Genomic DNA, 12,930 nt, shown 5'->3' with positions numbered 1-12,930 from the left:
CTTTCTTTCTTTCTTTCTTTTTTGGATAGAAGTAATGTATTTGTGAAAGAAAATTAAACAGTACAGAAAGGCACAGAGCAGGAAGTGGAAGTGCCCTGGGCTGGACGCTGGGGGGGAAGAGCCAGGGTCCTGCGTTCTCACTGGGGAGGCTGGAGCGTGGGGCCGGGTCACAGCAGCTGTGTCAACAGGCTCATCAAAATGTCCCCGTGTATAAATTCGCCACATCAAACTGTCTTCTCGCTTTGCTGCTTATGTCCTTTGCCTATTTTTCTAGGAAAATACCTTTGTATTTTTTTTTAAAGCTGTTTGGGTGTCAACACACATATATATATACTTTTGGCTGTCAAATATGTTACAACTTTTTTTCTCCAAATTATTGCTTGTCTTCTAACTTTCTGCTATTTTCCACCATCCGGAAGAGACTTTTATCGTGTTCAGTTCTGTCTGTCCTTTGCTGTGATTGTCTCTGGCCCCCGTAGCAGGCTTACAAAGGTCTTCCCTGCCCCAGGGTTATGAAAGTGTTTACCTGCATTTTCTTCCAGTACTGTCATGGTTTGATTTTATTTTCCACGCTCAAATTTTAAGGCACAAGGAATTCATTTGGTGATAAGAGACATTTACTGAGTGCTTATGATGTGCTAGGCTCTGTCCCAAGCGCCTTCGCTGGCCATCTCCTGTGAGCGCTCAGTAACTGCAGAGGTAGGTGCTGGGAGGACCCTTGTTTTCACAGGCAGGGAACTTAGGGACAGGGAGGGTGGGGACTTAGCCAAGACTGAACAGCTGGTGAAATCTGGCCCATCTAATGCTAAAGCCTACACTGGGTGGTTGTAAGGATGAAATCAGGTGCACGTAAAGTTTCCGGAATATACCAGGCAGGCAGTAGGAGGCAGGTTTATTATTATTGCAAAGTCTCATAAGCATGATTTCTGAGGGCCGCATATTATTTGAAAAATGGTATCTTTTTAAGTTAAGTATATTTCTAAACTCTTATTCCTTCACAAGTATGAAAAGCCTTTAGAATTACATAGAAGAAAATGGAAACTTTATTTTATGAAAGAGTTGTCATAAAAAACTTTTGGAAGAATATACACTGACATATGAAGTGTCAATGGGTAAGAAAATTACAAGTTTGGTTTTTAAAAACATCTTTGTCTCTATACTGCAGTTTTTAGAAAAAGTTGTTTTTTTTTAAATTTTATGGTCAGAAAAATAACCACAATAACTATTATATTTTTTAAAAGACTATAAATGAAAGGAGATCAGATAGTATCGAGATTTTTTGGTAGCCATGTTAGAATACGAACCTGATAATAAGGACAAATGGAGAGGGACAGGATGGCTTTCCAGGAGCAGCAATATAGTGAGTGAGGTCTGCAAGGTGGCACCAGGCAAGATGAGGTTTGATGAGGCATATACACGACTATATGAAAAACTGGGGGAAAAAAAATCTTATCCATGGTACTGGGTAATGGGGATGACATTTACATTTTATTTTTAGTTTTGTCTTCTTGTGTATGCTTTTTAAAACTTCTACATTTTCCTTTCCCTTCATAAAGCGGCATCTTTTTTAATATTAGGGGAAATGTTACTTATTGTAGGAAAAAAAAAAAAAAAAAAGAAAATTTGTTTCCCAATTCAGGAGGATCAAACATAGAGGTAGCCAGGGGCACCAAGTCCAGCACAGAGACCATCCTGCAGTAGCATGTGACAGGAACAGGCACATAAACACAACTTCTGGGACTTCCCACTCTCCAGCGTTCTGCCTTTCTGCTGGCCTATCATTGATAGCTCTCTGTCATGCTCTTGGTCCATTTCCCTTCCATTCTCTTCTTGATTGACCATAATTATAGAAGGGTATTACCCATCATTTTCAAGATGGACACTTGTTCACCGTTTAACATCTAGGATATTGAGGTACCTCTTACAATCAGTGGCATGTTATAGGGGATGATAAATGAATGGAGAGAGATATTTATCAATTTTTACAAAAGGAAAGCTGGTCATTTTACAGTGGAAAAACCCAGCAGATGCCACCTTAACCAAGTGACTAAGGTTAATATAATGAGAGATAAAATATATCAACATCACATGTGTTCCAATATGATGACATCATTTCTCTGGTTTTTCTTGTCAAAAATGCATGATCTCAGTCTAATCATGAGAAAATATTTGACAAACCCACAGGGGGAGACATTCTATGAAATTACTGATCAGTATTTATCTAAAGTGCCATGGTCATGAAAGACAAGAAAAGACTGAGGAACTCTCACAATTAGAGGAGACTAAGGAGACATGACAAGTAAATGCTGTGTGAGATCCTGAACTGGATCCTGCAACAGAAAAGGGACATTATGGAGAAAATTGTTGAAATTCAAATAAGGTATCTAGTTTGCTTAAAAGTCTTGTATGAGTGCTGATTTTCTGGTTTTGATAACTATGCTATGTACGGTATGTAAGTTGTTGGCAATAGGGAAATCTAGGTGAAGAGTAAACAGGAACTCCCTGTAATATTTTTGTAGATTTTCTGTAAGTCCAAAATTATTTCAAAATAAAAAGTTTAAAAAGAGAGGCTGAACTATCAATACATGTTTGTTTGGGTACTAATTGTAATTCCATTTTTCTTTCAAAAGGTTTTAGAAATGTCCAAAATAGTATGACTTTTATCAGTCAAGGATGCTCACTTTTTAAAGGTCATAGAAGATAGAGATCCTTAAGTAAAATGTTATTTTCCTTGACTCTCAGGATGACAGGTTCTGCCTATGTGTCTTTATGGTGCAGGCAGACCTCTGTGATGGAGCTTATAAATGGTGCAAACTCTTGCATAATCAGGCGACCCTTGGGATTATGTTGCTAGGAGTCTAGCTTCTGGTAAGCTTTCCCTTAACAAACAGGGATGAATAAATATTCAGTCAAAAATAGTCAAATTTTAAATTAGTGAAAACTGCTGTGACCCCTGGTGCTCATACAGAACATACTTATAACTCGGGCCAATTTGACCTGCAAGAATAGACTTATATCCGTACGCCTATACTACAGATTTCACTTATTAAAATATTACTATGCTTGTGATGTTTGAAGACATAGTGTGAGTTGTTTCATGTGCATTCCTTACCCAGTTCCCATCTTTTAGGAATGTGTATGGGTTTACATGACTGTCCTCTGACTAGGCCTTTACCAGGAAATTCTTGTTACAAAACTACCCAAAGTGGTGAGTGGGATGGCAGATTGTGATGGCTGTTGTTCTGTCATAATGAAATAATTTATATCCTTCTTGGGTAACAGGTGGCTGCTATCCCGGTTAATACACACTACTTTAAGTATGGAAGGAAAGGTTCAAGACATCATGATATTGCTGAAGCAGAATAACTTGGCTATGAAAACTATCACAAAGATTGAATTAGTTTTAAAAATGATGATCTTTTGTTAAATCCAAAGGGACATTTACTAAAAATATCAACATAGATAAATGGCAAACTGTAATATCAAGAAATTGGCATAGAATGGATTGAGCAATACTTTGAAGAAAACTCAGAATAAATTGTTCCAAGCAGACGCAATTGAATTAAAAACAGCTACATACCAACATGACATGCGATTCTTCTATGTAGCTGGAAATTAATCTATTGGCTGCACTGTCCAGATTTCTGTCCAAAGATGGTACAACCTTCATCACTGAACAGTCAACATTCCTGCAGTGATGGGCATAGCACTTCAGCACAATGCACAATCAGCCATCCAGCTTACCCTTCTTATTTTCATAACATTCCCTCATAATGAGGTGAGTACAGAATACTGTACCTATTGTACCTACTATGAAGGCAAAGAACCATCACCTGGTAGAGTAGCAAGTGCTAATGGAATCCCTACAAAAACAAACAAAAAAACTGAAAAACAGAAGCCACAGCCCAAAACTCATCAAATGATTGCTCCAGTTATTTAACCACTCATGGAAGAAAAAATAGTACACAGATGAATTTCAATGGTGTTTCAATTATACAAACTCAAGATGGGTGGCAAATGCTGCAGAAAACATTTGAGGTTATGTTATTTGTGTATTATACTTATGATAGTAGTATACTCCACATAGGTGAATTACACTCAACTTGGTATAGCTTTCATACATGTTATAGATAAAAAATAATATAAAAGAGAACTACAAAGCTTTTGTGCAGACATTGAAACTCTGATGAATGTGCTATCTAAATGGCAAATTAAGTATTTGTTTAAAAGGCTTTGTATATTTGAAATACAGTGTTATGATTTTCATTAAAATGTGCAAATGTAAGGATTATGTAAATCTACTTTATCCAGTGTGACTGGTCATCAAGGTATTAACGTAATGCAAAAATTATTTTAAAAACACTGGATATAGTGAGTAGATAGCTTGTTTAAATAATTAAGTGGCTTATTAGTATTCATTGGCCATTATCTATTTAGTCTCTGAATTAGACATTTTCCAAGCTTTAAAGTGGTAGTGCAGCAGGCATTTGTAAACAGTCACTTTCCATATAGCTTTTCTTCAAAATGTTTAGTTTATGGCATTCTTTTGCTTTTAAATGGAAGCACCAACCTGAAGTATATCAATGATCAGGAAAATCACACATCTCCTTCCACATTATATGATGCCTAAAGAAAGACAGAATTTACAAAGCCTCGAAAGAACTCTATATCAGAGAGTAAACCATAAAAACAGTGATAATTAGCTTGAAGAATATTACACTTACGGCAACTGAATTTGGGGATGTTCATTTGGAACATGAGTTTGTAGTTTTAAATGATAAACCCTAACTGAATAGAACCTTTTTGAAGAACTCCTAAAACAAACACTTAGTTAATCGTAAGAAGATAACCTTTCATTTAACTTACTTTTATAGTGATACATGGTTTTTCATTTGTGGTATCTTATTGGAATCTCCACAGTAATCACAGAACTTGGGTGGAGAAGCTATTACCCATATCTTAGAGATGAAGTTTGTGAGATTAAGTAGCCTGAGGTCAGATACAGTAATGAGGCCAGGACTGGACCCCAGATCTCCTGAAACAATATATGTAAAATCCCTAGGGCTGTGCCTGACCATCTATATGAACTGGATGAAAGATGCCTCCTTTTCCTATCCCACCCGAGCAAGGTGCTCTTTTCCACCTCAAAATACTGCCTAGTCCTGTAGCAGTAGATTTAAACAGTACACAGAATAATTGTAGATGAAACTTGAATGACACCAAAATGAAGAAAACAAAATAGGCCCATTAGTTATAATATCAGCTGCAAACCAAAGCAATTCAGAGATTTTTAACGGTAGAAATTACCTTTAGCTTTACGATAAGTTTCCATTCTTAAAGTGGAATGGTCTGCAATAAAAGCTAGTAACCATGAAATAAGTCAAAATAACTGCTTTAGTAGTATATCGATCAAGAAAATGTTTTCTGAGGAAACTATCACATGAAGGAATACATCTCTATTAGCCAATGCAGCCATAAGTAAAAATGGTAATGAGGTAAAATTGGTCCTGATGAGGGTAAAACAATATGAAGAAATTGAAAAGGTTCTTGTTAAGCTTAATTCATTTTGACATATTTTGAAAAGAAATCTCAACTGCATTGTTGGAAATCTTATTAATTAACCCAGGAATTCGTTATCATTTTTTGCTTCTATGCTTTAATTTGTACTTAAGGATAAACTATGAATAAAACATGAAAACCAGTGAATTTTCTTCTTCTGCAATCATATATGTCCTATTCTATATAATACCTCATCTGCCCTCATATTTTGTTTATACTCTAGTACATAATATTTGGATTTGGTGACCTTGGCAATAGGACTTTCATTACAAAAAGTACTCACAAATCTGAAACTGATCAATCAGGTGTTCAGGGAAAAAATTAAGAGAACCTAGTTTTGTAGCAGTATGTTTACAAAATATAAATATACTTTGACTAAAAAACTTCCAAATGCCATCATTTTCCTCCTAAACGGTGATACTTTCGCCTTACACTTTCTCAGTCTGACTTTAATTATCTTCTGACAGCTGACTGATCCCTGCCAAGTGCAAGTATGGATAATGAGCTATAACTCAGTAAAGGGCTTCTCTAGGTTATATGAGGATTATGATCACTGTATTCAAATTCTAAATCAAGTACAAAAAATGTAAACTATAACAAGGCTGCAATCCCTCATGCCTACCGAAATTCTTTAATTTTGACTTTTTAAGTTCATCTATTTTGATAAGTAGGTTTTAGTAGAGTGAGCTGTAGACTGGCTTAGTTCTACAAAGTCTATATCCTATCTTATAAAACAAGCAAAACTTACCACTTTCATGCTATTGTTCATTTTACTCATTTCAAAGCACATCATATTTCAAAAACATATAGATTAGCAAATTTAAATTATGTGCATTCAGATGGGACTCACCTTTAGAGAATCAAAACAGGCCACCACACGACCATTTTCCACGTGGCAATCTCTTGGAGGATGGGCAAACTTGCAATCTGCATCAGCTCGAGAGCAAGTTCCTCTCTGAAATTCTCTACAGACTTCTAAAGTCAGCCACTTGGTATCACGAATCAGGGCAACATTGACAGCCGTCATACTGAAAGCAAAATTAATACCAAGTGCACCCTCTTTAGGACAATATTACTGTGAATTGTTAAAGGATTAAAGATGAATTCAAGGTAAATGTGAAGAGATAACAGGTTGCTTTGGTGAAATGTCAATTTGTTAGCACTTAGGTTTTCATTTAAGTCAAATCCAGTCTAGTCAAACAAAAAGCCAATCTTAAAATTAAAATTGTATTGGAATAACTAAAAATCAAATTAGAGACCAACTCCTAAGAAGGCAACTGTAAAGGTTAAGAAATTGATTGTTTTATTTTGCTCCTTTACCAAATTTACTTCAAATAATTGGCAGACTTTCAAAAGAATTCTGTGCTCTCCAGATGATGTTTTCAATTATTCTCGCAAAAAGCATATGCTGCTGGCTGCCCTTCAATTTGTGGAATGGTCTCAGGTTGGGGGGAGAAAAGCTTTTCTATTTCTTAGCTTTAAAGAATAAGATTGGGAAGGATGTTACAACCTTAAAAAAAAAGTTTTGTTGCAAATCAAGAAGAGGGAGAATGACTAAGAAAACTGAGAATCACAGAAAAAAAAACGAAAAGAAATGGAAAAGTTGCTGACAGTCACCTACAAGCACACCAGGATTTTTTTTTGGGGGGGGAGCGGGTGGGAAGGGTGTGGCAGGGAGAGGGGTTTATATAGAAACAGTTCTAACGTAGAATCCAAGCAGCAGAGTTTCAGAAAACGCACTTTTCAGAACCTGCAAGAAAAAATAAATAAAATTAGCTAAAATAATACAATGCTTCCGTTTCAAACTCTGGATTTGGAAAAGAAGTCACCATATCCTATTTAAAACAGGAAGCATCTAGATGCAGACAGTGCAACACAGTGCAGTCAGCTATTGTCAATAAAAAGGACATTTCCTAGTGTAAAACTGTGCCTATACAAGGAAGCAACTGCTTAGATTTACTGTTGTACTACAAGACTAGGCAGCAACCCAAACTTTAATTTTTTAAAAAACGATTGTTTCTTTTTGATGTGTTTAGGGTAGAAATTCATTCAGGGATCTACTGTGCAGAAAATGCCAGTTTGACACGACAGTCCCTTATGTATTCACGATCCACCGTGTCTCTCCAATTTTTAGAGGCTACCAAAGACCTGTCTTTAAATTGGCTTTACTATGGTCGATTGAAAGCTTGATTATCTGTTCTCAAAATTTGGAAAACAGGAATTGCTAAGATAACTTAAGTCGTTCTAAGAGGTAACTTGTGAGTGTGTTTAAAATTTAATTGTTGATAATCACATAAAACAGTCACGACACAACCGGCTAGAGACTCACTGCCTATGAGGTAGAGACCTCACTGCCTGGAGGGTGGAAATGTAAAATGTGCTTCAGATAAAGAAAAACTCTTTGAAAAGATACTGCATTTTCTGTATATGCTCTCTTAGTCTCAATGAAGGGAAATGAGAGGAACTCTGAATAAGGTTTCAGCATATGAGAGACACAAAGCACTGTTCCGTAATTCATTAATTACTGTGCAGCTTCAAGGTCTGCAGTTTATCCCAGTGTCAACCAGCAATAATTCCGAGCAACTCAGTTGAGAAGATACATGAAAGGTTAATTTACTGGCATTATGCCATAAACACATACTAAAATAACACTAAAACAAAAGTAAGCTCTGAGTATCAGAAAAATCAACTAATTGTTAACTCCATCAAAAAGTAGAATTAGGGCCGGCCGGGTGGCGCACTGCTACAGTGCGCCGCTTGGGAGCGTGGTGGCGCTCCCGCCGAGGGTTCGGATCCCACATACAGACCGGCCGCTCACTGGCTGAGCGAGGTGTGGGCGCAACACCGAGGGTTGCAATCCGTTGCCGGTCACGAAAAAAAGACAAAAAGGAAAAAAAAAAAAGTAGAATTAAAGCTTTTGAAAATATTTCATTTATTGTTTTGAACATTTTCAATAATTTGTCAGAATCTGAATTTGCTATTTGTCTTTTCTGTATTCAAGATAAAATTCATTATCACCTGATTTTTCAAGTATTATTGAGAGATTAAGTACCTAGGAAATTCTAGTGAGCTTATCTATTCAAGAGCAAAACATGTCTTTCTCTGAGTCATTCTTCATGGAAATCTTTCTAAAACATACTATATGTAGCTTTGCCTTCTTAAAAATAGTGAACATATACAATACACTTTTTTTAGTTATAGACTCCCTAGAAAAGAGGTTCTTGAACGCTATCACCACAAAGAAGTGATAAATGCTTAGGTGATGGATATACTGACTATGCAGAGGGGATCATTATACAGCATATGCATGCATTGAAATAACATGCTGTACCCCATAAATATGTACAATTAAAAATAATATATATATATATATATTTTTTTTCTCACATCATTTGGTCTCTGGTTAAAGATATGGAGTCATTAAGTCCTGGGAAGTATTATAGTTTTCTTCCCTCAGTGACAGACTGTAAATTTTCACTGCTACTCCCATCTCTCTTACTGCCACAATATCTGCCATAGTAAATTTTTCAGTTCCCTTCTGGAAACCCTAATAGCTAATCATGACTGTTGAGTAAGAGTTAGTTACCCACTGCATGAGAGGCCTAAGCAGCAAAGGGGCAGGGCTTTCCTGCAGAAATTCTATGACTGCTCTTACTGTTTTGGGGGCCCTTGAACACGCAGGGTCAGGTTCTAGAGAGTTAAGGTTGTCAGTTAAGGTTGGTCTCTAGAAAAATATTAGTTTTTTTTTTAAAAAATAGCGTGATGGGGAAATGCAAATCAAAATCACGTGATATCACTTCACACCCACTAGGATGGCTATAATAAAAAAGACAGAGAAATTGGAACCCTCATACATTGTGGCGGGAATGTAAAATAGTGCAGGTACTGTGGTAAAACAGTCTGACAGTTCCTCAAAATGTTAAACAGGATTACCATATGACCTAGCACTTCCATGCCTCAGTATATAGGCAAAATAATTGAAAACAGTTTTTCAAACAAATCCTTGTACAGGAATGTTCATAGCAGCACTATTTACAATAGCCAAAAGATGGTAACAACCCAAGTGTCCACCAACAGATTAATGGATAAACAAAAAAATGTGGTATAGCCACACAATGGAGTATTATCCCACTATTAAAAGGAATGAAGTACTGATACATGCTACAACATGGATGGACCTCAAATACATTATGTTAAGTAAAAGAAGAGAGTCACAAAAGGCCACCTATTGTATGATGTCATTTATATGAAATATCCAGAATAGCCAAATCCACATAAACAGAAAGTAGATTAGTAGTTGCCAGGGGTGGGGTGAGGGGAGAAGGAGGAGTGACTGCTTAATAAGTATGGGGTCTCCTTTGGGGGTGATGAAAATGTTCTGGAATTAGTGGTGATGTTTGCACATTTTTTTTTAGTATATGATACTAAAACTCATACACCAAATTGTACACTTTAAATGGATAGTACATGAATTACTTTCTTTTTCTTTTTTTCTTTGTTTTGGCCTGTAACTTCTAATGGGACCCTGGTCAATTCCTCAAAGCAGTTCCAGCCAGTACATGTCTTCCTTAAGACTGGAACTATTTCAGGGGCACGGGCTCCAAAGGAACTAGATGCAACAAAAAGGAGCTGGTGTTAGGATGGGAGAAGTTCTCAGCTCTGCAGTTCCGACTATGTATAAAAGACAGGGAGAGGCGCCAGTTTTCCCTGTATTCTTAAGAAGATCCACTTTGTTTAGGGGACAGCTTTATCTTCACTACCTTAGACTTGAGTAATAGGAATACAGTTTTGCTTTTTATGATTTATAGTCCTCTAATGCAGAACATAAAAAGTTACCATTTCTTAGTGCACTTGTACATTGTTGTACATATAGTTTACAAGGGCTTGTATTTCGTTGATCTTTGGGTCTCTCAAAAATACTCTAAAGCATGAGTGATAACCCCAAAATGCCAATGAAAGCGCAATGAAGGTCATAGAGGTTAAATTACTTATTCGAAGTTACAGAGCCATGACTCTAGGCAAGATCTTCTGACTCCATATCTCATGCATAGATCCCAGCAGAGAAAATGTAGTAGAGATCATTTCTTATCTCCCTTGGGAATCGTAAACAAGGTAAGCCAGTCATTTTTGTAGAATATTTGTGACTCTTTCTCAAAATTACATTAATGCCTGATGTGTCACCAATTTCATAATATCCCTGAGGTGTGCTGGGCAGAATATATCCAGCATCTACTATGTGCCAGGCACTGTTCTAGATACTGAACAAGACTGGTAAGGTCCGTAGCCTTGTGGAACTTCGTTCATTTCAATGGAGAAATGACCTAAGGCACAGAGAAGTGAAATGATTATTAGTTTATGAAGGGCTGAAAGTCGACATTAGGCATTCTGACTTCAACACAAGCCTCTAATTCACCCCGAATGGTACACAAAGCACAACGACTTAAGAATACTCTTAAACACTCAAACACTATTGCATAGAAGTGAGTCACTGAGAGGAATACCTCAGAATTACTCACACTAAGTCTTATTGCTCCCCAGATTCTCCTTAAGAGTCGGTACGACTGTTCTTGTCTCACAGATGGCGAAATGGAGGTGAAGAAAGATTAAGTAATTTAACTTGCACAACTTCATGTAACTAGTAGATGATCGAGCCACAGTTCAAACTCAGGCAGTCTGATTCCAGAACCCACTCTCTTAGCCATGCCACAATACTGTGTCTCTCTTACGGCATGTACCACATTCTTCCTCATTCTAGCTGGCTGGGCCCCTTAACTTTTATCCCTTACTAGACTGTAAACTCCTTGAGAGTAGAGATCATGTCTTAGCTTTGCTGGCTGTATCTTGTCATTGGAGGTTAGAGTGTTATAGCAATCCCCAGGATTCCTATTTTGAAAGGTATAAGGATTACACGGTAATTTAAAATGAACCCTTCTGTCTTACAATGCTAGAAAGTTTTGTCAGTTGAGCACCCTCTTAAGCTGGCTGAGGTTTGGCTACTTCTTTCAGTTTTGAATCCACTGGACCTGTAAAGTTGAGTATAATTTCTCACAATTCTAGCCTTAAAATTGGGATGATAATACCTGGGATTCTTCATACATAGTACATTCAATCTCCATAAAGAATGGACTATTTGTAGGTGGAGCACAGAGGATTTTTAGGGTAGCAAAACTATTCTATATGACACTGTGATGGTGAATACATGACCTTTTGCATTAGGCAAAACCCATAGAACTATACAATACAAAGAAGGAACCCTAATATAAAATTAAGTTAATAATAATATAGCAATATTGGTTCATAATTGTAACAAATGTACACACTAATGTAAGATGTCAGTAATAGGAGAAAGTGTATATGTGGGTGGAGGAGGATATGGGAACTATCTGTATTTTCTGCTCAATTTCTATGTAAAACTAAAACTGCTATAAGAATAAAGACAAAAAGAAGTTCATTTCATTTTCAAAAATCAGAAAAAAAGAGAATGGTCTATTCCTGCTCAGTTGATAGCAGCAAAATCTTATAAAAATATAGAATACTGAAATAATTTCTGTCTTTATCTTTGAATAGAAGGTTAATCTTTGGAATGTTTTCACCCAACAGTGGGTGTGATGAAACTGAACTGGTGGTGTGAGTGGAGGTGGGGGAGGTTTCACTTTGACCCACAGGAATAAACATTCCCTAAGTATTCTTCCTTGAAAATAAAATAATTAATTTTGACTTTTAATCAATGCTCATTTATAAGAATTTTAGATAAGATATAACATAAATAGAAACACATTTATTTTAAAATTACATATACATGATTCACTATTAAGTGCATCCTCTGAAAAGAAGTAGATTATTTTTTTTTAAGGATTCACATCTTTTCTCATGAACGTTATCTTGAAGGTAAAGCAAAACAAAACAAAACAAATACTTTCTATGGATCTACTGGAAATGGTAACTTGTTCCAGAGCTGTTTGCAAGGCCACTGCCAACAACTACTTTTCCTCCACTTTCCTTATCTCCTCTTTTCTTTTGCTTTCTCTGCACAAGCCAGCACATAACATAGAAATACTGCCAATGCCTGGTCCAGAAGATCACAAAGATACTGTTTGGCACCTAAAGCAAAAACTGAAGAGGCATTCCTTTAAATGCATTTATCAACCTCCTGAATAAACAATGAAAACAATGTTTTCTTTCTTTCCATTTTAAGCTCTCTGTACATCTGTATTACCTCTAAATTTTTTGTGGCCATTTATTTTGGCTCTACAAGTATATGACACACCTGCCGCACGCTGCTTGAATTGGCAGGCTGACAAGATTTAAAAGCCTTCGTTTTCGAATTTGCTTCAAGTCCTATTTCCCTCACGTGTTTTGGTTAGTGGCCCA

The 12,930-nt window shown here is 36.6% G+C and overlaps 1 protein-coding gene across 3 annotated transcripts in view; it reads right to left on the bottom strand.

The window, feature by feature from the left end:
* Positions 1-6,928, bottom strand: part of MBNL3 (muscleblind-like splicing regulator 3) — a 58,327-nt gene extending 51,399 nt beyond the window's left edge. The window contains exon 1 of one of the 3 annotated variants that reach the window (XM_008574677.1): positions 6,410-6,928. In XM_008574677.1, the coding sequence (XP_008572899.1) occupies positions 6,410-6,586 (177 nt within the window). In that variant the 5' untranslated portion in view covers positions 6,587-6,928. The remainder of the gene's footprint in view (positions 1-6,409) is intronic. The other 2 variants (XM_008574675.1, XM_008574676.1) reach the window with 2 other exon arrangements.
* Between the last annotated feature and the right edge of the window lie 6,002 nt (positions 6,929-12,930).

This window comes from Galeopterus variegatus, unplaced genomic scaffold (genome assembly GCF_000696425.1).
Source record: "Galeopterus variegatus unplaced genomic scaffold, G_variegatus-3.0.2 Scaffold1087, whole genome shotgun sequence".
Lineage (NCBI taxonomy): Eukaryota > Metazoa > Chordata > Mammalia > Dermoptera > Cynocephalidae > Galeopterus > Galeopterus variegatus.
Note: the sequence above shows the minus strand (reverse complement) of the source record. Positions and strands in the feature narration are given on the sequence as shown.